At 40.5% G+C, this 25,690-nt stretch overlaps 1 protein-coding gene across 6 annotated transcripts; it reads left to right on the plus strand.

Annotated features, from left to right (window-relative positions):
- Positions 1 to 199: 199 nt before the first annotated feature.
- tsc2 (TSC complex subunit 2) lies at positions 200 to 25,484 on the plus strand. 6 transcript variants are annotated; one of them, XM_088419167.1, is made up of 42 exons: positions 200 to 356; positions 941 to 1,113; positions 1,642 to 1,728; positions 1,808 to 1,918; positions 2,002 to 2,149; positions 2,373 to 2,490; positions 2,567 to 2,615; positions 2,753 to 2,878; positions 3,334 to 3,407; positions 3,789 to 3,915; positions 4,184 to 4,327; positions 4,416 to 4,553; positions 4,635 to 4,738; positions 4,829 to 4,910; positions 5,053 to 5,208; positions 5,273 to 5,392; positions 6,663 to 6,785; positions 6,866 to 6,972; positions 7,047 to 7,215; positions 7,572 to 7,694; positions 7,785 to 7,919; positions 8,508 to 8,697; positions 8,863 to 8,956; positions 9,036 to 9,138; positions 9,407 to 9,501; positions 11,243 to 11,383; positions 13,898 to 14,059; positions 14,138 to 14,296; positions 14,377 to 14,489; positions 15,159 to 15,401; positions 15,823 to 16,059; positions 17,225 to 17,314; positions 19,870 to 20,027; positions 20,114 to 20,697; positions 21,736 to 21,814; positions 21,917 to 22,003; positions 23,090 to 23,276; positions 23,385 to 23,524; positions 24,576 to 24,654; positions 24,732 to 24,823; positions 24,897 to 24,995; positions 25,073 to 25,484. In XM_088419167.1, the coding sequence occupies exons 2-42, from the start codon at positions 979 to 981 to the stop codon at positions 25,238 to 25,240; spliced, it is 5,676 nt and encodes a 1,891-aa protein (XP_088275293.1). In that variant the 5' UTR covers positions 200 to 356; positions 941 to 978; the 3' UTR covers positions 25,241 to 25,484. The 6 variants fall into 6 exon arrangements, with proteins under 6 accessions (XP_088275293.1, XP_088275289.1, XP_088275288.1 ...); XM_088419163.1 differs by lacking the exon at positions 17,225 to 17,314 and having other exon boundaries at positions 200 to 447; positions 14,374 to 14,489; XM_088419162.1 differs by lacking the exon at positions 17,225 to 17,314 and having other exon boundaries at positions 14,374 to 14,489.
- Positions 25,485 to 25,690: the final 206 nt, after the last annotated feature.

Below are 25,690 nucleotides of genomic sequence, written 5' to 3' on the forward strand. Positions count from 1 at the left end.
ACATGGCTGCTTACGAGTAACCAAAAATTACTATTACAACGTATTGAAGATGCGTGATAATTTTGGTCATCTAAAGACAAATTGCGTGTGAACATTGATGTAAACATTTTGTAACTATTGGACTACATTTCCCATATAAGTGCAGTAAACGTGTTTTGCCGGAAGTCTCCGTGTCACACCGTCGGTGTGTCATCCGATCGGCTAGTTGGGGGGACTCTGCTATGCTCGCTGCAGAGCAACCCTCCGGCGGAGTGCATTTAATCTCAATTCAATTTTACAAACGTGACCAGCACTCCTTCAGCTCCAGAGAGACGAAGCTGTGTCTGAATGACTCACAAAAGGACTGCATTATTAAGGTGCGAGGACAAGTAAGCGAGAGCGAGGAGGGGGGCGGTGTTTAGCAGTCAAGGAATGCTAGCTCCCTGCAATCAGTGGTAAAGCTAACGGGTCAGTCTGCAGCGCCATGATAAAATTGTCTTAATTGAGCCTTGTTTAATGTTTAATCCGAGTGGTGTGCATGTCCCTGGACTAGAGACGACCTTTCAACAACATCGTTGCTGAACGGAGAAGGGATTTGTTTGCCTGCTTTACTGCCTCGCACTCTGCTTCTCTCTTGTCAAGTGCACATGACAAACATTTATTGTATATATCGCCTAAACCTAACGCTTTCTATTGTGTCTTTTGGGGTCTTACACTTATGCTGTATTTTAAAGATGACAGAATGATTCGTACAGAAATATACAATGCGCCTTGGCTTTATTAAATTAAAAGTCAATGACCATGTGCAACTTTATTTCTCAACTTTTCTTCTCGTGGCTGAACCTTTTTCCTTTGAGATCATTTTTAAATAAGTCAGCTTTATTATTATACTGCCATGTGACGTACAAAAATCAGTGTTGCTGCACAGTGAAAGCTCAATTAAAATACACTCTTTTCACAGCCCTCCATTGTAGACATTACACCCTGCTTTGCTAAAGGATGAATAAGCAACCAAGCAAAGAAAGCTTAAAAGACAAGGTGAAGGGGATATTTGGGCTAGGACCTCCACGTCCTCCCAGCAAACAGAATGACCACAAACCATCTGAATTTATCATTACAACGGATATCATCAAGGTATGTTCTAAAGATTGTTCCTGTATGCCAAAGCTCATCATGTCTAAAGGATTACACCAGATGCTTTTTTTTTTTTTTACATTGACAATAATTGCTGATGATGTCATTGATGTACAGTCTAGATAAAAAAAAGAGTGTAGCGTCTCAATCTTTTTATATTGAGACTACGTTCTGATTGCATCTAAATATTTGAAAACAAAGAGTTTTGAAAGTTTTCTGGCATCGATTTTTTTTCTTTTCATTTCCTCAAGTTACAAACCTAAAAGTTGCTGGTTATGGGTCACTGTATAGATTATATAGATTAGTGGTTCTCTCATAGGGTTAGGAGTACACCAGGGGGTACATGCATGCACTTCAGGTGTACGTTAGATTTTAACATGGTTTTTACAGGTATTAAATATCTAATTTAGTGTTTATGCAGTGACAAGAGCAGTGCAGGTTTCGTTTTAAGTTTGAAGCAAAGGGGTTTGAAAACTTTATTATTATCCGCTGTATTTTTGACCTTTCTAACCCCAACTTTGTTTTTAGGAGCTTCATCCCGAATGTGGCCTAAGCAACCGTATTCGTACAATGAATCACATTTGCGATCTTGCCAGGACAAAAAGATTTGAGGATGTGAGTGCTCTTGTATTGTGTTTGATGCCTGAATTTGTTCAAACCTACCATACCTATATATTTCATTTGTGCTTGGTAGCATGCAGTAGAGGCAGTGTGGAAATCTGTGGAGGATATGCTGACACAGGAACAGCCTCCTGAGGCCAGACATGCTGTCCTTCAGCTGCTCAAGGCCATTATACAGGGACAGGTAGATAAATCCAACACAGAGAAATCCATGTAAAAATATTCACAGATCTTTTTTCAACGACGTATTCATTTTGCTTTTGGAAGGGCGAGCAACTCGGGCCACTGAGAGCTTACTTTTTCAAGGTGATACAAGACTACCAACCATGCAACGAAGATCTTTCTGATAGACTGGAAGTATTCAAAGCTTTAACCGAGAATGGGAAGGACATCACATACCTTGAGGAGGACATAGGTGAATGAGTTGGAAAAAAAAAAAAAAAAAAAAAAAAATATATATATATATATATATATATATATATATATATATATATATATATATATATATATGTATATATATATGTATATATGTATATATATACTGTATATATTTTCCCTTCCCTTTGTTTCACATTTTACCTCATGTATTACCTCATGTATCATTTAACTACTGTCTTATCTGTATTCTGTCCTTATAGCCCGTTTTGTCCTGTTATGGATGGACATAGGCCTCACTTCAGACTTTCTTCATGTTCTTGTCAATCTAGTGAAATTCAACAGTTGTTACTTGGACCAAAATGTGTCCATTATGGTCCAGTAAGTCACACAGACAATGCTTTCAACCTGCCTTATTTTCTCACTAGATTTGATTTAGATATTTGCCTTTCTGCAGAAAAATCTGTCTTCTCTGCAACAGAACGACCTCTTCAACGGATATTGAGGTTGGCTATTTTTAGGCCTATTTTGATGCAGAATATGAATGTGACAAGCCACTCTTAAAATTGGGGTTTTTTTTTTTTGCATGGCTTTGGAATGCAAAGTTTGAAGAACCTGATTGTTCTCTCCTTGTGCATTTCAGGTGGCTCTCCAAGTGCTTGATGCTGTGGTGTGTTACAACTGTCTCCCCTCTGACTCTCTTTGTGTCTTCATCGTCACACTATGCCATACAGTCAATGTTAAAGAGTTCTGCGAATCCTGCTGGAAAGTAGGTAGAAATGTGCAGTGCACAAAGGCTACAGTGGCACTGTAACCGGTGGAAGCCTACAAACACAGGAATGAGTTTAAAAAAATGCAAAATTAAAAAAACACGGGAAAAAAAATAAACCAAAAATATATCGGAAGAAAACTCTACAGCAAAACAGGTGCAAAAATAAAAACCCACACCAAGATCAAAACAGTGTGTTTTTTACCCTTGTTTTGTTGTAAGTTTGCTTCTGTTTCATCTTAGTTTTTGCTGTGTATTCTTAATATGTTGGCATTTTTTTTCAGTTGTTTTTGCTTTGTTTGTTATCCTCATTCCTGTGTTTGTTGTGTTCTGGTTGCAAGGCTTTGCCCATCACCCATAATAGAAGATTTAAAGGCAAACAATTAACACCCTTTCTTGTTTATTTTTATTTTTTTGCGGCCCACCCTTCCCTCGTACTGCCACTGCTATTCCAGTTGATGAGAAAAGTGCTGGGCACTCATCTTGGTCACAGTGCTATTTACAGGATGTGTCGCATCATGGAGGAAAGGTATTGGTATTTCTCTGTCCCAATTTAATTTACAATTGAACCACACTGGACTTTCTTATACTGCTCATATTTAAATGAGTATACTGCAAACGACCTTTAAAAACTGTTAGTACGAGAATAACCGAATGATTACACCTTTGAAAAATGTATTAAGATTTTTTTTTAAACTAATCTAATATCTATAACCGTTTTAAAATTTTAAATGGCATTTGTTGCTTTTATCTTGTGAGTAGACTAGCACAATTAAAATGTAATATCTCATTGTTACCATTGTGCTTTTGTACACATGACAAATACTAGATTAGTCTCGAATGTCTTTTTCTAATTTGAATTGTCGTTTCATTTACATTTGAGTTTTTAACCTCCTGTCCTGTTCATCAGAGTGTACATGGAAGATGCACCATTGTTGAGAGGAGCTGTGTTCTTTGTTGGAATGGCACTGTGGGGGGCACACCGGCTACCGGCTCTCAAAAACACACCCACGTTGGTTCTACCTTCTTTTTACAAGGTAAAGGCACAGTTTGTGAACGGTCTGAAAGTGCTTTCTTATACAACTAAGCAATTGTTTAAAGTGGAGTAAAAAAAAAAAAAAAAAGTCTACTTTCCAACCGCACAAGTGGTCAGCAAGTAAGTACGCCTCACAGTTCTCATGCTTTTGTTTTAAATTCTGGTGGCTCAGGCTTCTTCCCTCTATCCTGAAAAATTCTTAACTAATCTCACCCTGTTCTGCAAGTACATGCAGAATAATGAGGGTGACTGCTGTGATTTTCTGTAAGGCCATGTCATGCGCCAACGAGGTGGTATCCTATGAAATCGTCCTCTCCATCACTCGGCTGATCAAGAAATATGGCAAGGAGTTGCAGGTTGTTACTTGGGACATTCTCTTGGGCATCATAGAGCGACTGTTGCAGCAGATTCAGGTACACACACACACACACACACACACAGAGCTGACATCTTCAGTGCAAAATGTCCTTTTTACACAAACGTTCCCAATTATCCTCACAGGCTATTGGTGGTCCTGAATTGAAGGCCATCGTCTATGAGCTGTTGACAACAATAGAGGAGCTGTATGAGCAGAATGGTTACCATGGTTCCACAGAGAAGTTCTTCTCCCTGGTGGAGAAGTGTGCTGACAAAAGACCTGTTAGTTTTGTGCCTTTTCACATGCTGTTGGCAGCCCATTTTCATATTCAGTATCTCTAACCCTCTTGATTCGTGTGAAAGGATGCGTCGGTGCTGACCCTCATCTCGTACAGGGCACAGTCAATTCAGCCCGCCAAGGATGGCTGGATTCAGAGCCTTCACCGACTGATGGAGAAATTCTTCAGGTGGGATGAGCACATTTGTTTGGTGCATTGTCCCACACACACCCTGAATCTGTTGTTTCATAATTGTTCCGGTTCACTTTTTTCCTAAAGAAATGAGAACCGCAGCGTGATCAGAATCAAAGTGCTTCACATTCTTTCTTTTGTTTTAAGCACCAACCGTCAACTTTATGAGGTATGTTTGCGTTTTTATTTTTTTATTGGGGTGAATCCCAATACCCTCTGTTCCATTTTTGCACATTTTCTGCTTGACTGTGCTGCTGCCACACTTTCACTATACCTTAATTTCAATGGAATTTCATAATTTTCTCTTTCAGGATGAGTTGATAGAAATGGTAGTAATCCCCCAGCTCAGTGGAATTGCTGAAGACCGAGACCTGGCCGTAAGAAAACAGGCTACTCAGCTTTTGGTTGACCTGGCTGAGGGTTGTAACACTCATCACTTCACTAGCCTGTTGGACATTATTGAGCGGGTACGAGCACATTCAACAACTTGGCTTAACCTGAAAAGTCGTATCAGACATTGCTGCTTTCTAGGTTGCCAGCCGTGCTCTGGTGTGTTCGGGACCTGTGGACGTTTCTGAGAGGGAGCATACTGCAGAATCACCAATGGAGGATGTCAAGACTGCCATATTGGGATTACTTGAGATTCTTCAGGTATTTTAACACTAATTACTTGTATATTGGCCTGCCATGAAAACAAATGTTTCCGGGTGATATATTTTCCCACAAACCATTTTTATTATATTTTATTTTACTTTATGCTGGTTGTGAGATTTTTGTCTGTCTGTGTTTTACTGTCTATCATTGAATGATAAGGGTTTTACTATCTTAGCACTATTAAATGGAGGTTAGGAAAACCATTGATTTAAAGGGCCTGTATCATGAAAATACAACTTTTTGGTGCTTTTTAACCATGCTATTATGTTACTTTATCACTTGAAACACCATCAAAGTGTTATTTTCACTCATTGATGCAGTTCAAAGAATTCCTTGCTTATTCTGCACTCTCAACACGGGCATCGCCTGAGCAGGTACAGTTCTTGCGCCTACTTGGTATGTCACAGGTAGGAGGAAGGCCCTCGTACCGCTCCTGTACCGCCCGTGCATGGGTATATACAGGCCCACCTTATCCAGGCGATGTATATGACTTTTACCTTCGTTTTCATTCCTGAATTAGGGCGGAGAGATTTTGCACCGAGTCGGCCAAGTAAACAACAGCCTTTCATATATGAGTTACACATTTTTACTGTAGAAAATATCCAAGTGGTGAAAATGCATGTTTGGGGAACACTGCCAGACAATCACTGTCTATATAATTCACCTGCAGGCGGAACTGTTGTTTGAAGTAGTGGTTTCCCACTGGGATCAATTTGATTGGAAGACGGGTGTTGTTTTGTGCGCTCTCTTGACGAGTTTTGCTTTTTAGGCTGTCCAATTGATTCCGATGTCTGTAAAATGCATTTTTTGGTTCTTTAATTCATTCCGCTGGGATAGGCTCCAGCACTCCATGACCCACGTGAGAATAAGTGGTCAAGATGACGGACAGGTGGTTGGATGTATTGTCGCCGGCTGGCTTTCGAACGACGTCATGGAGGTGGCGCGGCAGCCATACACTTAGAGGCGTGACTTCAGTCAACGAGACATTTCACTTCATGGTTAGAAATTAAGATAACACCTCATACTTCATAAGAAATTGAATCGCCAATGTGTCCAAGGTAGGATTTCATCATTTACAGTATGTGCATAAACTGTGAAACGATTAAATTTAAATGAAAAATTAATTTAAAAAAGTTTGACAGATCAACATATCAACCCCCCAAAAAAATCCAAAATCCAATGTTCACATAAGAGTTCCTTGAAGTAACATTTAGTGTTTCTCTGTGCATTATTACATTGTGTACAGTAAATTGGTTTCCCTCCGTAGAGCAAACTTTACAGTCTGCCAGCCAGCCACGCCACTCGTGTTTATGAAATGCTCATCAGCCATCTTCAGCTCCACTACAAGAACAAGTACTGTTCTGTGATTGCTTCTAGTATCAGATTACAGGCAAGTGCCACTCCATCTACTTTTTACTAGATTAATTTCTGGTCAGTTTTCTTTGGTTTGAAACATGTCTTTGTCTTTAGGTGTTTGACTTCTTCCTCATGATGCGAGCAGACTCCCTTCATCGTATTGGTGTTCCCAACAAAGATGGTGCATTTAGATTTAGCCCTTACTGCTACTGTGATATAGGGTCAGTGCTTACACACACATACACACTCACCGTGTCAGTTATTGATATCATGTTCTCGTCTTTCAATTCGTCAGGGAACCAGAAAAAAGAGCAAATGAGAAGAAGCCACCAGGTCCGACATCCCCGCCTGCCAGTGGCGTTCCTCCTGTCACTGCCCCACCCCCTTCTGCCACTACTCCAATACGCTTTGCCTACCTGCCCTACTCACCTGCATTCAGTGTTCTTCTGCAGTGCCTCAAGATGGTACGCATCATTATTTTACTTCCACTTATCAAACATAGGTCAACCCTTGTCCTGATACAACTTTCTCACTTTCCAAGCAATCTTGATATTGGAGCCTAGACTACAGTCTCATATGGTCTTTGATATCAATCTGTTCTAGCTTTTTTTTTTTTTTTAATGGATTTTTTGCTTGATCATACTCATTCAGTCCCACTGATGACTGTCAAAGATTTCAAAGTTCAAAGATTTTTTTAAATTAAGAAGTCAAAGATTTTTTTTTATTTATTTATTTTTTTTACTGGATCGACAGTTAAGAATTAGCCTCAAACTCAGATAATGTGAACACGTATGAGTAAGAAGTTGTTTTAATTGTGCAGGAGACGGATTGGAAGGTGGTGAAACTGGTCTTGGAGAAGTTGCCATGGACGCTCCAGTACAAAGTTCTGCTGCTAACATCACCTTGCAGCTTGGACCAGCTTTGTTCTACTCTCTGCTGCATGGTAATAAATACCCAGTCGAACTATCTATGTCCACCATCAATGTGACTTGACGATGGCGCAACTATTCCTATTGCTACTTTTGCACAATAGGTGACAGACCGGCTGACCTCAGAACGATTGAAGAGGACACCAGAGGGATTTTCAAGAACGGATGTCCAGCTGGCAGTGGTTCCCGTCCTAACAGCAATCACCTCCTACCACGCCTACCTGGAGCAATCAAGACAAGTACAAACCAGCAGTCTGTAGAAATGCACATCGCAGAGTTTATGCTCAACCTTTTAGCTGCTTTTGATTATTAATCCTCTAAACGTTTAGGACTGTCATAGTCAAATGCTTTTAGGATTGATTATCTTCTCAATTATTCCATTGAGTTAATCGAGTAATCAGTACTCCATCACCTACCATTTAAAATAATACCAAGTTGTACCTGGGTATATTTATTTATTTCAAATGCTCTACCGAGGTTAAATGTGAGTGGATATATAGCTACTCATTTATTATCTTCCATACTGGTTGAAATTTTAAAACCTAATACCGAGCCACTATTGATTGTTTGTAGTGCTGCCTGGAGTGCTTTTTGTGAAGGTTAGGTTTAGCCTTTAATGAAAGCCTGCCAACTACTGAGGTTTTTTCTATTCTTGCACACAAACGGCATCCTCCATTTGGCGTGTTTAAGAAAGGTCTGTAGAAAACGGTTCCACAAGCGTTTTTTTTTTTTTTTAAACTAGTACCAAGTTTCACACTTGAAAAAAATGCTTCCCTACTCCTATATCTGAGCCCAGCAGCAGTGATATTTTCTCTCATTTCTTACAGAGAGAGTTGGTCCAGTGTCTTGATGCAGGTCTCATTTACCGCTGTGCCAAGCAGTGTGTGGTGGCTCTTACAATGTGCACAGTGGAGATGCCTGACATCATGATCAAGTTGCTGCCTGCTCTTATGGTCAAGCTCACACACATCTCTGCAACAGTTGCCATGGCATCTCCAATGCTTGAATTCCTTTCAAGTGCGTACCAGAAACACTTTCTTGCATGTGTGTGTGTGTGTGTGTGTGTGTGTGTGTGTGTGTGTGTGTGTGTGTGTGTGTGTGTGTGTGTGTGTGCGCACTTTTTTTTTTCTTTGTTGAAGCGGCCAAATAAAGAGTTTGGCTGTTATTATTTCTGTCCCATAGCTCTGGTGCGCCTACCTCACCTTTATGCCAACTTTGTAGCTGAGCAATACGTTAGCGTGTTTGCCATCTCGCTACCCTACACCAACCCATCCAAGTAAGTGCTCACTAAGCTACAAACACTATGTCAGCCGCAAGAAACACTCTGATCTGCTACCATTTACCATGTCCGTCAGGTTCAACCAGTACATCGTATCTCTTGCCCACCACGTGATTGCAATGTGGTTTATCCGCTGCAGGCTTACCTTCCGTAAAGATTTTGTTCAGTACATCACCAAGGTTAGTGCTCATGTTTTTTTTAAGTATAATATCCTACGAGTAGACCATCATGTCACAAAACAGCTAGCCCTCTTTGCCCCTAATGTTTCCGCTCATTTCCAATGAGTTAGAGAGAGTCAGTCAGCTTTGCTGTCGGGTGCTTCACATGTGCAAGACATACAAAGGGATCAAAACGTCATTCCTCGGTGCACACGCAAAACGGCAAGGCCAAGCATATTCAATTGTAAGGTAATGTAATACACACTGTGTTTTTTATTTCTCCTCCCAGGGTTTGCGTTCCAATGCCCTTCTGCCATTCGATGATGGCCACGAGCAAAGTTCTTTTCGTGCCCGAAGCACAAGCCTGAATGAAAGACCCAAAAGGTAAAGAATACATTCAGACACGTTTGCTAGTGGGGACGAAACTCGGGAGCAAGGAGCACCGAACCATTTTTTGCAAAAAGGTTGAGGTTGCCAAGGTAACAGAGAATTGGCATTTGCAAAGAGTGCACCCAGGTTGCCATGGTGATCACTAGTCTATTATAGTTAGATTTTTATTTTATTTTTTTGCTTTTAAATTTGTGTACAGTGGATGGACAAGATAACATTCAAATGCTGTGGTGTGAAAAACCGCAGTGACAATTTTGCTGAATTGCATGAATACTATATATCTTATTATTTATTATTATTATTATTTAGTTTTTGTTGCCTTGTCCATCACCTGTGTTTTGTAAAAGTACGTACTTTGTTTTCGTGTCAAAAGGTCAAGAGTTTTCCCCACCCCTACTTTCATGTCGTGTCATGATTTTGCATGTACTGTACACAATGGGAAATAGTATTTCTCATACAAAATGATGAAGAGGCTTTTCCCAGCAAATGTCGTTTTAGTAATAAAATCTTTCTATAGCTTGTTGGAAACTTACGAAAAATGTGATACACACATTTTCTGTGTGAAGGCTGAAAGGAGAAATGAAACTCCATGTTCCAAATGTAGTTTCACACAAGGGCATTGAACTATTGCATAACCGTATATATTTTGTACTGATAATATTGTCACATTTTAATATAAATGTATTTAAAAAAATGAATAATTCCGCAAATTAAGTAGACATTTAATATTGCTATCTATGGTTTGCTCATGGCTTATTGTGATATCAGAGATCTCAAGCACAAATCATGAACCTAAATGAACTTTACCCAGACTCTGATTCGTCTCGTTTTAAAATGAATAATTTAAATGTTCATTCGGTCAAAGGCGTTAACCTTAGGATAAAAATAATAAAACAATGAACCTGTTGGACTTAACTTTTGGCAACAAGAGATTTTGTAAATGATGACACTATTATTGTGCAGCTTTAAAAACTAGCCTGCTTACTGTGCATAACTTGCGATTTGTGTAAAATGCAAAAATGTAGCTCTCATTCCACAACATTCATCTGGTGGCGACTCCTTTCTGTGTTGTTCAGGATGTCGGATCCTGTTTTCTTGTGCTGAAGCTTCCTTGTTTGTCTTTCTCCTGACCGACTTTGTCTTCTTTGTGTACATTTTTTAAAATTTTGTTTCTTTACTGGATTCGTTGCTTAATTTTTCCCTTAATAAGATTTTTGACTTTTGCTGCAGTTTGTGTTTCCTTTTAAGTGATCTTTGTCTTCTTTATCAGTTGAGTTCTCCGTTTTTTTTTGTAACCTGATTCATAATGTTCAACTGCTGTTGATTTTCACCCTGTTTTGTTTTTTCTTTCAATTTTTCATTTGGCACCTCCCCTGCTTCCTGCGATTGGGCGCCGTGTTGCGGTTGTGGTTTTGGGGGGTGGTCGTGTCATCCTGGATTCCTTCCACACCCCCCCCCTCCCCTTCCTTCCCATCTCCCTTTGACATCGTGACCTTGCCCTCTCTCCCCCACCCCCCGCCACCACCACCGCGTGTGGTGCGTGTGGCTGGCTCACATGCTCATTTCGCTATGGTGTTGTTGGAATGATTCCTACGGCCTCCTGATATACCGTCACACACCATATGCCCCATCACCCCTTAAACCACGACTCACCCCCTTATTACCTACCGCCGCCGTAACCTCCACCCATGCCCATTCCTGTCGACCCTTCGCCATGGTATTCATCTCCGCTCAGTCTCCGGGCGGCAAAAGTGGCAAAGGCGGCAGCGGTGGTAGCCAATAACAGCAGCTCTCCAGTTAAAGAGCTGAGGGACCTGTCAGCCATGGACGCTTTCCGATCCCGCAGCATCAGTGTCTCCGATCATGCGGTCCGCAGGTTAGAGAGTCCTCTGAGTAACCAAACTTAAAAAAAAAAAAAAAAAAAAAAAAAAACAGCAACAACTTCCAATCGTTTGTCTCCTCCATGGGATGGTTGATGGGGTGTTTGGTCATTTTCATCCCGATGGGTGGACATTTTCTTGCCAATGACACCTTGAGTGGGTTTTGCATGCTGGAATTTGTGGTGCTGCGATCATACACTTGAAGTTGTGGATTTTATTTGTATATATTTTTTTGCATGTTGCAGTGTTTACAGAAGACACCGAAAAGCATCTTATGTCCATGTGGATGTTTTTCTGGTTGATTTTATGCCAACACTCATTTTTAGGGATGGGATGAGACACGAATGCCACGAGACGAGACGTCTCAAGAGAGTGAGATGAAATTATTGCAGTATTTATCAAGTATAGAGACTCGGGCTCATTTTTCTGAGTTGGTTTTCCTCTTAACTGAATAGTTTTAACAAAATGCATCGAGCTCTTATTAGTTGTGTTGTACGATGTTTTTATTTATTGATTTTTTTTTTTGCAGTGTTTATCAACTACCAAAATCTCGCCACACAGATGATCTTAAAGTAATCAGCATCCTGTATTTCCTCCATCGAGTTGCTCTCGTGGCATTCTAATCTTGCGAGGTCTTGTACAAGATTTCGTCCCATCCCTACTTGTAGTAGTTTCATCTCATTTAAATGTTTGTTTTGCTTGGTGTGATCCTGACTGAGTTTGATTGGCTTATTAACAAATATTTGGCTGGAGGGAGCGGAGAAACGCATGCGCATCCAAAGCGTTGTCATCTTAAACTCTCTGGACTGGCAAGTGTACTTTGCAATGCTACATTTTTTCTCCTGATTGGTCACTTGATCAGTGATGGGGACAGCATCAACAAAACAGTTTTTCTTTGTTTGCGCAATATGTTTGTCATTTTGCATCACTCGCTTCACAAAGACGCTCTACGCTGCTATGACCATGGCAATCTCCTTCAGTAGGATTTTGGGACTAGCTGGGCTGAATGTGATACTGTTTGGTCAAAAATACATTCATGAAACTCTCAGTACAATCCCGCACTTGCACACTTTCGGCCTTTCTATTCTTCATGCCTTCTATGCTGAGCTTTTGTTTGTTGGCCAGCTTCTGTGTGTCTCATACTTTCTACATTGCAGTTGTCATGCTCAGTTTCTCACTTTGGTGTGGCATTCCATTCCTGCTCAACATGTGGCAGTAATACCTTTCTAATTGTAATTTCAAACCAAATTGATTTGATTGAATGAAGCAACTGCAATGTCTTTTTTTTTTTTCTAAAAGTACTTCTGAATGGTTGCTGATTCATTGTTTTAACTCCTCGACAGTTAGTCGATATATGATGGCACTCATTTCACAGTCATTTTAATCTTTAAGTAGCTAAACATTACAAATAAAGGTAAAAGGTAATAAATTAAGGTAAGTGTATGTTTAAACCAGTGATTCTCAAATGGCAGAATGCAAAAGCACTCCATAAGATTTTAAAATTTATTTATAGAGCAGCATCCATGCAATAATCCTTTAAAAATGATTGTTGTAAATATTTCTGGAAAGTATACTGTAAGTTCATAAAACATGATTTTCTCTTTAATAGGATTTTTGATCTCATAATACTAAAACCTAGTGTCCCCCATATCAGAAGGGTTCGACCCAAACTCTCATAGCACCTAGCATCTGTCAATCAATCACTTTTTTTGATTTAGTTAATGATTTCGTTTAGAAAACACATCTTTACTGTCATCCCAAAAGAGGACACTTCATATTGATAATTGTAAGGAGCAAACATCCTTATTTACAATTAAGGACTTTTTTTTTAAACATTTTGCTTTTCCAAAGAGTTCAAGAGCGACAACTGTACATATGGAGTTCCAGAGTTTATTAAATCAGAAAATATCTGTGGAGAACTCTCAAGGCCCCCCCTCAAACAATGCTTTGCCCTTACTTACTTGGCAGAAAATCTATTTCACAGGGAGCACATCACTGAACAAGAGAACCACTGGCTTAAACAAATTTAGTTGATTTTAATTCATTGCACACTTTTGCATGGCTTTATTCAATTACCTTTTAATCACACAAATTGAATAATTTTTCCAGAACATTTTACAAAACAATCTTACTTTGAATTACTTGTGTTTGACAATTATTGACTTGAGCCAAAGTCCTGTAAAAACCTGTGCTTCACTATGAACCAAGTTCAATACAATACCTCCTTTCCAGTTTGCTTTAACTAAAAAGGAATAGCGGAATATGATTTTGTATCTTGCAAAACACTGTCGCTTTCCAGCATGGGTCTTTTTTTTTATATGGGTTTTTTTTGGGGGGGGGGGGGGGGGTGATCGGACATGCATGCTTCCGCTGTATACCCATAAGGTATGTGATATTTGCATGCCTCCGTTTTCCTAGACATGTTGAATTAAATCCAAATGTCATGTGTCATCCTGTAATTGCATTTCCGCTTTGTCCTTTTTCTCTTGTCTTATTGTTGAGTACTGTAGGATGCAAACATCCACTACCACATGCAGTCTGGGCTCCGCTGATGAAAATGCAGTAACTCAGGCAGATGAGGGGCTGAAAACAGTCCACTTGGAGCTCACTGAGACCTGTCTGGACATGATGGCACGATATGTCTTTTCCAACTTCTCAGCGCTGCCCAAAAGGTAGCTGAGGATTTTTTTTTTACATTTTTTTTTCTGCTCTGTGATTTCCACCATTCTGTATATGACTTTTCTCCCTAGATCTCCAATCGCAGAGTTTCTCTTGGCGGGGGGTCGCAGTATGACATGGCTTGTGGGCAATAAGCTTGTGACCATCACCACCAGCGGAGGGGTTCGCACTCAAGCGCTGCTGGGCCTGGACATGGCTGATCGTTTTGGAGGAGGAGGGGAAATGACCAGGTTCCACACTCAGCATTATGAATCCTTGTCTGCTTTTGTGTTGTTTTGTGTCGTTTTACTGTTTCTTTGTGACCCAGCAGGTCAGATCCATCACTACACACGCGAATAACTAAGGAGGCGCCGGCTAAATTGGAGTCCCAGTCAAGTCAACAGCAAAGCAGAGCCACGCGCATACGGGTCCGCTCCATGTCAGGTAATATTTAACTTTTATTTATAGTTTCTGGATTAGCAAGAATTATTAGTGCCTGCGCAGATTCAAAGAAGATCAAAAATGCATTTCCAATTATTAATGACCACCATTTATCTATATTTTTGGTAAGTTTTTTTTTTTTAATTTAAACTGTGCTTAGCAGAACACTATTTTCTTCACTTCCGGCAACAGGCGCTGTACAATACCATGTCAGAATAATGAAGTTGTTTTTATCTCCCTAAATTGGTAACCGCAAGTGATTTCAGAACGTACAGTTTGTCGTGAACAGCAGTTATTGGAAAAAGTCTAGCTGCCGTGTGCAACTTCAAAATAAAAGCATGCCAAAGCATTCGTCTCATTATTTGGTACGGGAGTTTTTATTTTGAAGTTGGCCTTCTAACCAGTGCATTGGTAGTGTCTTTTACACGCACGCAAACCATTAAATATATTGTCGCTGTGACTAGCTAAAATGTTTTTTTCAGACATGTACACTAAATAAGTTGGATCACGGGGCAAGAAAAAAAAATGCCTCATGCGTTTTTCTTAACCAAGGTACTCAAAATTACTCAAGGAGTGGTTTCAGCCTTTCACCCAGGTTATGGTCATTTGCAAAGATGAATTCTCATATTAATAGCAGGGCCCCTATTCTGCCTGTCCCTGTTTATGTACCAGGTGGTCACGCACTTCGAGCTGGTCCTGCCCAAAGTCTCAGCCCCCTTGTGTCCCCCTCTGAGGGGGAATTAGCTGCTCAACTGTCACCCTCTTCTGCTCCCACTCTGGATGGTCTCAGTCCTTCCTCCTCCACCTCTGCCACCACCTCGGCCCCCCCACCACTCAAAGACAATCACGGCCTGGCTGAATTTGTCCCCATGCTTACCCAGGGCTGGGCTGAGATCTTCATTCGCAGACCTTCTGGTATGTAAGAACATTTCAAGCTGTGCTTTGTGTGAAAATCGTAGAGCAAACTCATTAAAATTCGTTCAATTATGCAAGCTCACCCTTGCACGATTATCACTGAAAAAGTGGATTTCCCAGGCATAATTGCGGCAACCTATTTTTAATGTCGACTAAACCAAATTGGTGGACTTTTTTCCGACCCCACACACAGGTGTCTTCAAACTTGTGATCAGGCAGGCTGCATTTTTATTTTTTTCAGTAAAAAGCTATGCTTTAGTCAATTATGCTAACGGTAAGTATTTGGTTTTGCCCGATATCTGCAACGTTGCGATGAAGTTCACGGACAAAATTTTGAATGGCAGTGGCCCCCACTACAATAGCAATCTTTATTTGACATTAATTTGTATGTCTCCTTCTTTCCATTGTCCTTGCTAAACAGGTAACACCAGCTGGTTAATCTGTCTGGAAAACCCACCCAGTCCTTTCTCCTCCGAGCTCTGCAACATGCCTCTGCAGGAGATCTCAACTGTCCTGATGGCAATGGAAGGTGTGAAGGAAGCTCCTCCTCAGACAGCCAGTGCTCCAGCTAGCACAGCTACCCCTGCGCCAGCTGAACCTAGTAGCCAGCATAGCAATGCCGGAGGGAAACCTCACATGATTCAGCGTTCCAACACAGGTGAGTGTCACACATCGAAAGGGAATATTAGGATCAGCAAGAATATAATCATTGTTTTCATGAATGCGTTCCCATCATCAATGTACCCGCACATTCAAATTATGCTATATTTACATAAAGGTAAAAAATATAGTATGTATGCTTAATTGGGTTTTAAATCAATCACAACGAAACTGCTCGGTTTTAGAAGTCTTACGGATATGGCCAATCACGATTTGAGGGGCAAACATCTTCTAAAGATGTCATTTCTAATGTGGCTTATACTGTGAATCACAGTTGCACGAGGCGATGTCACAAATTGTAGACAAAATAGACAGACGCTACCGCAAAGACAAAAATAATTTCAATGTTTAAGCGAGTACAACAGAATTGCCTGCCTGCTGCCTGCTATTGTATTTTCCACCAATGCTTAACCTTATTCACAATTTCAATTTCCTGTGGGAAGGAAGTCCGTCTGTGTATGTATACTGATTAAACCAAGTCCTACCGAGTGGCTAGCTGTCGTTTTTTCGATGGTTGGCTTCTCATCACATTCAGACTCAGCACACAGATTGCAGTTACTCCACGACAAAGAGCAGGCCACTTGTGTTTGATTCAATATCCTGAAGAAGAAAATGACCTGCATGAATGAGAATATCCAAAGGCAAAGTCATTTTCTGTTTTAACTGATACTTTCCCGATTATCTAAATTCCAGAGTAAGTGGTGGCCCCCATTGCAGTCCTAGGATTTTGATCATTTTGTTTACAAGAGGAAAGTGTTTGTCATTCCACATATACGTACCATACTTCAGGTCATTTATACAATATTGTATGTCAACTCAAACTCTTTTTGGTTGTCGTGTACACCAAGGTGAATTGCTATTTTTTTCAAAATCTCGTGTCTCGTTTGTATGTTAATTCTACTTGTGCGGCCAGCTGAATATCCCTTGGCATGTTTTTTTTTTTTTTTTTTTTTAATAAGTCTTTCCTTATTGATGCTGTTTTCATGTTTGTTTCCAAGGTCGACTTGGTTATTTGTCTTCACACCCTCCTTTGTTCACTTTCCAGAAGTTTGCCTCGACATTCGTGCCTTTGTTGTGACGGCTTGGTTTGTCATGTTTGTTTGTTTGTCTATCATCACCACTGCGCTGGCTTGCGATTGACTTATGTGGCATCCTGCCTGCAGTGAGCGGCTCTCTCTGGTTTCTGGGTCAGGGCTGCGCTCCCCTAGGCCCTCCGGCCCCTAGCAGGTTGTACAGGAGCATTTCTTGGGCAGGTACCGTCCCCCCCATGTGTGCGGTCCCCACCATTTACACGCAGACCACCCTCTAGAAAAGTCGCAGTGTAGTCCATTTCTTTCCACTCGTGCATTATGCTTGTCGAAAGCTGCAAAATAGAACTAATTAAAGAAAGTCGTGAAATACAAAGCACTGATTTCCAACTATTTCTCTTTATTACATGTCATAAATTAAGTTTGAAGTGTTTATTACAAATATATATGTGTTTGTGTGCGTGTGTGTGTTTAAAAGAGATATTAAAATGTATATATTAAAAATGTACATACACTTTATAAGTTAATTTAAAGGTTATCAACCGTTAAAAAAATATCTTGATTCCATTTGCTTCTTTGCAACCAATCTGAAAGGAAAGTCACTGTCACAAATATGGAGGTTTACTCTAAGGGTAACTTTTTAACTATAAGACATTTTAAAACTTGTTTCTAAGAAGGCTATAAGAAAAAAAATGCCTGTAATGTCAAATTTGTATGGTTTTGTTCAGTTGTTTTTTACTGGAAAAAATCGTATTGAAGTATTCGAACAGTACAACAGTATTTGAAACAAGGGTTATTTTTTACTTGCTGATTTTAAAAGTCTGTTACAAGCTTCCTAAAAGGTAGTGTTTTAAAAATACACACATGCACACACAGTATACATTCTTATACATATATAGTGAGTACATCTTTTGGACGGTTTCTTTACAATACTGCGCTCCACAGGAAGCCTGCACTTACCGAATTGAGTTTAGGGATTGCTTATACTCGACAATATTGACAGTTATCACTTACGTAATTTAACAAAGTACGTGCATATTTGTTAGGATTGACAGTATGATCACAGACAACTTGGTGCTGCAAGGGATGGCGCCTTTTTTGTTTTATGATTCTCTGATTTGCCCTTAGTTGTTTTGTGACCAAAGGGAGGATGGACTTACAAATCATTCCAATCACTGATTTTTTTTTTTTCCTTCTGTCATTTTTCATGATTGATTTTCTGAGTTTGCGTTTGAAATCTCTCCCTTGACCCCCTGAGGTTGTCAACAGGAAAGCCCAGACCTCACTTGACTCACTCACCTCACTGGTTACCAGTGTGGCATCCGTGAGAAATTTCATAGATTCAAGTTTAAGCTGGCAGACCATTATTGTCCCCCCAAAAAAAATAGTCATCACCTTGGTCTTCTCCTCTTCAGAATTTGGGTCTGGGCTGCTGTTACAGTGTGTTTGTGTTGACATTACCTTCAAAGCAACCATTAGATGCATGCAGCTCTTTTCGGGTTGGGCGGTAATTGTTTTGTTCTCCAGTGACTTCAATATATTTCACTGTCTACCATTCTAATCATTTAATTATGCAGGAAACGAATAAAGTGTTCATATATAGATAGAAAGTAATGTTTATTTGCATGTGCCTGTTTGTGTGGGTGTCGGCCTTTTTACGTTCCAGCCATCCACTTTATTCCTAGACTCTATGAACCTCTGTGTGAATTATGGGCGCAACTTCACATATGACCCAAAACTGTTACATGGCAACTGTTTGCGTGATTATTTTGGAAAGCTACTTGTTGCATCTTAACTCATTCCATGCATAAGACTCGTTTTTACGTTTCAGTCCGGACGTTCAATCCCAGTTACTTATGTTTTTTTTTTTTTTTCAAGTGGGTGTCTAAAAATTTCTGGTTAAATTTAAGGATTTACATAAAATGTAAAACACATATATATTAATAATTAATCGCCAACATGCCAAATATAAATTCTAAGCATATGTTTAACTGCGGAATATTTATGATTTCATTATATAGGCCCTTTAAAAAATAGCTTTGAGATTGAATGAGTTAAAAGAAGAAAAGATTTCAACTACTTATGTAGTTGGAGGATGACTTTAAAAAGTAGCCAGTGACGACATACGTGCATGTTAAGCTACTTTCTTAACTGTTACTTCAAATGGTGGAATAATGAGCAATCTCAAAAGTGCCAATGTGTGTCTGTAATAAAGATGGTTGCGTTTTGTAAAGAGTTTGCATGTTTTTTTTTTTGTTTTTTTTTTACTTAAAGCAGACGGAAATTGCCTCCAAATCCTTGATTTTGTCAAAGGTGAACGCATTCACATACGAATACCGATTCTTTCGTATTTTTTTTTCCTCCGCTCACTTGCTTGTCCCTTTTCAACTCCCACGTAATACATCGGATTTTGACCATTCCAAATTCACTATGCTCCTCAGGTCCATGCTCACTGGGATATTTATTTTTCTTGTTCAACATACTTAGTTTTCCCACAAGTAGCGTTACCTTTACGTCGTTTTACTTTAAAAAGTTGCTCAACTGCTCATTGGAAGAGATAAAATACACACAAAAGACTACTACATCATAGGCCTCAGGAATAAGGTGGATTAATGATGCCACATACTGCAGTTAAGACCTGATGTTTGTGAGGTGTTCAATTGCTTACTGACAGCTGTGGTGATTGTCGTTAAGACTAACAGGTTGTTTGTGAGGAGGGAGGTGTTTTATTTGTCCGCGGTGAAGCACTCACAAATGCGTGTCGTTGTGTCCTGCTGTAGACTCTGTCGTGGTTCTGGAAGAAGGCTCGGGGGTGTCGAGTGCGCACACCCCATCCGACTGGCTAGAAAGTGAGGAATTTGAGCCTATGCCGTCTGACCCCATCTTCATTTCCGCTGATAAATTCTCCAAAGCTCCACCTGCTGGAACACTCAGTAGAGTCAGTATAAAAACGGTTGAAGTGCAAGGTGTGATGTCACGTCTCTCGATTTTCAATAATTCAAGTTTCTTTGCTTTGCCCGCCAGTCGTCTTCCACCTCCAGCCAAGATGATGAAAAGTCCACTTTGGAAGAAGTGAGTGAGGGGGCCATCCCCATCGATCAGCCGACTCAGGGTCTCTCCACGCCCGGCAGCCAGGAACTCCTCTTCCAAGGCACCAACCAATCCCAGGGTCACGGCCTCAACAAGTCCAGCTCCTCCCCGGAGCTTCAGACCTTATCAGAAGCCTTCTCCAAAGTAACCCTGGAGTCAGAGACCGCATTAGGAGATGCGGCCCAGCCCAGAGGTCCTTCAGAGCCCAAAGCCCAGCCGCCCGTCGAGAGGGACAGTGCGGGAGGAGACCTCAACGGACCCATAACGCAGGCTCAAACGCTGGACGGCTCCTCCTCTTCAGGTCCACCTCAAAGCGGGGGAGCAAGAATGAAGTTGGACTTTCCGCCGAGCGGAGCACAACCAGGACCCATATCGCCCGGTGGGGGTCACCGACCTCGGGGGCACACCATCTCTGTGTCGGCGCCATCTTCCAGGAGAGAGAGGAGGACTGAAAGAGACTCCTACCACAGTAGGCCTGGACCCGGAAACACGGAGAAGACGGCCGGCCTGTGCCCAAGGTACTAAAACCATATTGATGACTTGCGTCAGAAATGTGCAGTGAGTTGCCTCGCACGCCCCCTTTTTAACGTTCCAAAGTGGCACTCGGCTCTAAAGGCGTTACAAGTTGTCAATTGTTAAATGTGCCAATGGCGATGCCATAATGCTGTTGTAATGAGACATTGCACTAAAATGTTTGGTTGAAACGGAAAACCAAAAAAAATAGAATATTTAGCTGAAAAAAAAAACTACTTTTTGTGCACATTGCTTCGTGACAGCCAATTGAGTTAAAAAACGGGCTGCCCTGCACAGGTTTGTAAAAGATTGATGAAAATGAAATAAAAATGCATACTATGACCCTAATTATTATTATCGTTTAGGGTTTTAATGCCTGTTTAAAAGGGAATAAGCTTAATGTGTTTTTTTTTTTCCCCCTTTAATGTTATATTTTTATGAAACAAAGACAGAATTAGTCTCATAGCCAAAGGGACCCGAGTTCAATTCCACTTGGCTCCGGCCTTCCCGTGTGGAGTTTGCATGTTCTCCCCGAGCCCGCGTGGGTTCTCTCCAGGCACTCCAGCTTCCTTCCACACTCCAAAAACAATGCATGGCAAGTGAATTGGGCACACTAAATTGTCCTTGGGTGTGAATGGTGGTCTGTCACCGTGTGCCCTGCGATTGGCTAGCAACCGGTTCAGGATGTCCCCGTCTACTGTGAGGTTAAGTGGCTTTAGAAACTAGATGGATGCATGTGTTTGAATGGACCACATGCACTGCTTTCGTAGTTTAGCGGTTTACCCTTAATTCAGGAGACTTGTGCTGTATTATACAGTGAAAACATCATTGATTAGCAACATTTTTGTTGCTTTATCACAGCGTCCTTTTTCAGACTTTTTTTTTCTGTTTTAATGATCTTTCTACCGAAAACCAAAAATGCCATTTTTTTTCGGGAGAAAATTTTCATTGGGCAAAAATTTGCTGCATCTCGAGTTATATTGTATACTCTGACAAGAATCAAAGTTCATCGATTTGTTTTACTTCTCCCATTCCCATTTTAGCTTCGTATTCCTCCAGCTGTACCACTCGCCTTTCTTTGGGAACGAAGCCAATAAGCCAGTGCTGCTGCCCAAAACCCAAGTGAGTGTCCCTCATAGGACTCTCTTCACCAAACAACTTGGCTTACCTTGAAAGGTTCTTTGTGCAATGTTGACACGTGTACAATGTGTTCTTTGTGTGAAGGTAATTGACCGTGCCGTCAAGGTTCTGGACCAGATGCCACCTTATGACACTCATAAGATTGGAGTTATCTTCGTTGGAGCGGGTCAGGTGAGGACGCTTTTAGTACCTTTGTGCTCAGATTTTGTCTGTTGCACGCTTCCACATTTCTTGACCAATTGAAGCCGTATTAACATTGAAAGTCAAAATGTCAGATATTTTTTTTACATAGTCACCTCAAACGGCTATATTTTTAGATCAATTGAACCCATTCCAACTTTAACATAATGAGCTTAATCGGCAAATTTTCATAATGGAATCCCCAGATTTACACATTTTTAGATGTTTGTCTAAAATGTCCACACTTCTTGATCCGTTCAAGTCATTTCAACTTTTAAAGTGGTTTGCTGATTTCCATTTTCTGAATTCCATAGATTTACAAATAAAAGCCTCAAATCAAGACTTTTTGTATTTACCTCCAATTTTCACATTTCAACGTCAAACCATTAGTCTTGTTCCAATTCCTAAAAGTTCCTTTTTATTAATCCACAAATGTTTTAGTAATTACCGCTAATTCTCACGTCATCAGACCCTATCGACATAAAATGTTAATTCAGAAGTACTACGTCATTCTACCACTAGGAGGCAATGTTTCACCCATGCTTGAATGACAAAAGCATCATCTTTGCTCACCCTAATAAATTACGTACCTGTGTGAAATGGCGTTATTTCTCACCCGATTTCTAATATGTACAGTGCCAGCTGTCAATTGAGACCCATTTTGAAAAATCCGATAATTGTAATAAATTCGGTTTGAAATGGCAGACAAAGACATTTTGACTGCTAATTGTTTCAAATTAGTAAATAATGTGATTGGTTCTAAGTAGGTTTAATTTTTTTCGTTGGTTTGCACTCAGCAAGTAAGGTAGCTGTGTTGCTCTGTGTGCCAAGTTTTTGCCATGAATTATGATTTACTTTATTTTAGTTTATTATTATTCTTTGTCAGTATCACACTTTGTTTATATACTGCTTGTTTTAAAAAAAAAGGCAACAAATAGACATGTTTGACCAAACATGATGAATAATCGCGATTTCAATATTGACCAAAATAATCACGATTATTTCGGACCGAATGGTGCAGCCCTACTTCACTATCATCATATTGACAGTTCTGAATCTTGGCGGCTTCTGTTGAAGGTTAACAACGAGGTTGCCATCCTGTCAAACGAATATGGTTCGAACCGCTACGCCGCCTTCCTGACGGGGCTGGGTAAATTAATCCACTTGAAGGACTGCGACCCGGACCAGATCTTCCTGGGCGGGCTCGATCAGTACGGCGACGACGGCGAGTTCACGTACTGTTGGCACGATGACATCATGCAAGGTGTGTACAGTAATGCGGCCACTTAGAATGTTGCACTGCATCTTTGTTGTCTGCTATGTACAGTACTATTAAAGTTGTGCGTGTGTGTGTGTGTGTGTGTGTGTGTAGCTATCTTCCATATCGCCACACTGATGCCAAACAGAGAGAGCGACAAGGGCTGCTGCAATAAGAAGCGCCACATTGGCAACGATTTTGTCATGGTGGTCTACAACGATTCTGGCGAGGAGTACAAACTGGGCACCATAAAGGTAGACGCGCACGCATAAGTTGCGTTTCCGTTAAAGGGACAATGTGTAAGATTTTGACCGTTTTTCATGACGGACAGCAGGAGGTGCTGCATTTACCGTTGCCCGTAGCTATAATCCTCCGGAGAAGTGCCACTCCCCATGTTATATAAATTCATGATAACTAGACTCATGATTATATTTAAAACATACATTAAGAAGATATTCATTTGCAAGATTTTCAAACTTACAATCATTTAATTTATTTCTTTTTATTGAAAAAACGGTCAAAATCTTACACACTGTCCCTTTAAGTGGAACTGTTTGGTTCGGTTTGCCATTGCATAGTTATGAGCAGAAAAAAATATTTGCCATCCAGCTTTACAATACATGCAATTTTATATTCCAAACTTGAATGAGTTAAGAGCTCCCCAAGAGAAATTGAATGGGGACGCTGCTGTTTGGAGGTCCGATTATCTCATTCAATCCCAAAGATGTATTTTTAGTCCAAACATTTCAAGATTCTTTATTGTTTTCAATATTTTTCAAGCATTACGGTAAAAGAGGGTCAGTAAACGGCTGGTGCGTACAATTGATTAATCGACAATTTATCATCTATTAAATTAACCGATAACCGTTTTTGGTCCATCGTTTGGTGAGTGATCTTGGAATTTCAGCCTCTCAACAGTAAATACTCAATATCTGTAGTCCTCCAGGTAAGATGCATTATCTTGGTGTTGAATCCAAATACAACGTTTGAAAACATGTGCTTTTACTTTAGGTGTTCGAAGCACGAAACATGTTTGCTATACTTGAGTCTACTGTAAATCTCAGGTCAAATAGTTGGTTGTGTTTTGAGGTTCTCACCTTAAGGACCAAGTCAGGGAGGAAGAGTCTGTCCTAATTTGGTCCAAGGGCATGGAAGGATCTGCAAGCCCACTTGAAACTAAGCTCTCTCGTACCTTTTGTTCATGTCAAGCATGCTATTTCCAAACTAGCTGTTGAATCGCTGTTTTTTAAAGGTATTTGATTATTTCTTTATTCTTTTCATGATCTTTTTTACCCCCTTTCTTAGGGTCAGTTTAACTTTGTGGAGGTGATCATCAAACCGCTGGATTATGAATGTAACCTCGTTTCCCTGCAGTGCCGGAAAGGTGAGCCCAACACTTTGTCACATCGTCTCTTTTTGCCCCCTTGCTTCTTTTGTCATCTCATTTTTGCCGTCTTTCAGACCTGGAGGGCTTAGTCGATACATCTGTGGCCAAAATCGTCTCCGACAGCAACCTCCCGCTATTGGTCAGACAAATGGCTCTGCACGCCAATGTGAGTTTGCACTCAAGACGAAGCAGCAAAGTGCTAAATTGTGTTCTAACGACTTCTTGCCTGCCCTCCTTAGATGGCCTCGTTGGTGCATCAGTACAGAGCCAACCCTTCAGATGCTTACGCCTCCAAGTGGCTGGCAAGGTTACGACACATCAAGAGGATCAGGACAAGGGTAGGAAGGCTCGGCGCCACTTCCACAAAACACCTTGGAAGCGCGCGGCAGTTCAGTATCGCCGTCTCCCCTCTCAGGCTCACGAAGACATCCAGTCCCGCTCGACTCCCGGCATCGCGCTCACGCAGGGACACGCCCAGCAGAGCAAGTCTTTTCAGCAGAGCACCTCAGCCGCAAACGCAGAAAGCTCAGGCCAGCGGAAAAGGCTCGTTTCAACCGTCGACGACTTCACGGATTTTGTGTGATTACAAATCCAATTCCAATCAAATTGGATGATTTTAAAATTGTAAATAAACATGGAACGCAATGATGTACAAATTGTTTTGTTTTTTTAACCAATTAACTACGAGGTATGTAAGTATTCAGTCGTGGACCTGACATTATCATAATTAAAATGAACTATAATTAATTTTTAAAATGTTTTTGTAATTTTATTTCGTTCATATTCAATTAACGGTAAAGAAATAAACTGATTTTCTCAAACTGCGATTCGTAATTTAGCGTACTGTCTTGTTAAAGCTTGCTTGCTCTTGGTGGACAAGTAAAAAATAATTATTTTTTTGGTTTGGCATTATCGCATAGGCTATAATAAGTTTTAATTACTGATGCAGGTTTATTGACATTTTTTAATGCTGTGGAAAATAACCTGCGTAGCCCAGTAATGCGTATGATAGATGATTGGTAGGGAGGGAGGG

The sequence above is a fragment of the Hippichthys cyanospilos genome, chromosome 7 (assembly GCF_059441005.1).
Source record: "Hippichthys cyanospilos isolate Australia breed blue-spotted pipefish chromosome 7, RoL_Hcya_1.0, whole genome shotgun sequence".
NCBI lineage: Eukaryota > Metazoa > Chordata > Actinopteri > Syngnathiformes > Syngnathidae > Hippichthys > Hippichthys cyanospilos.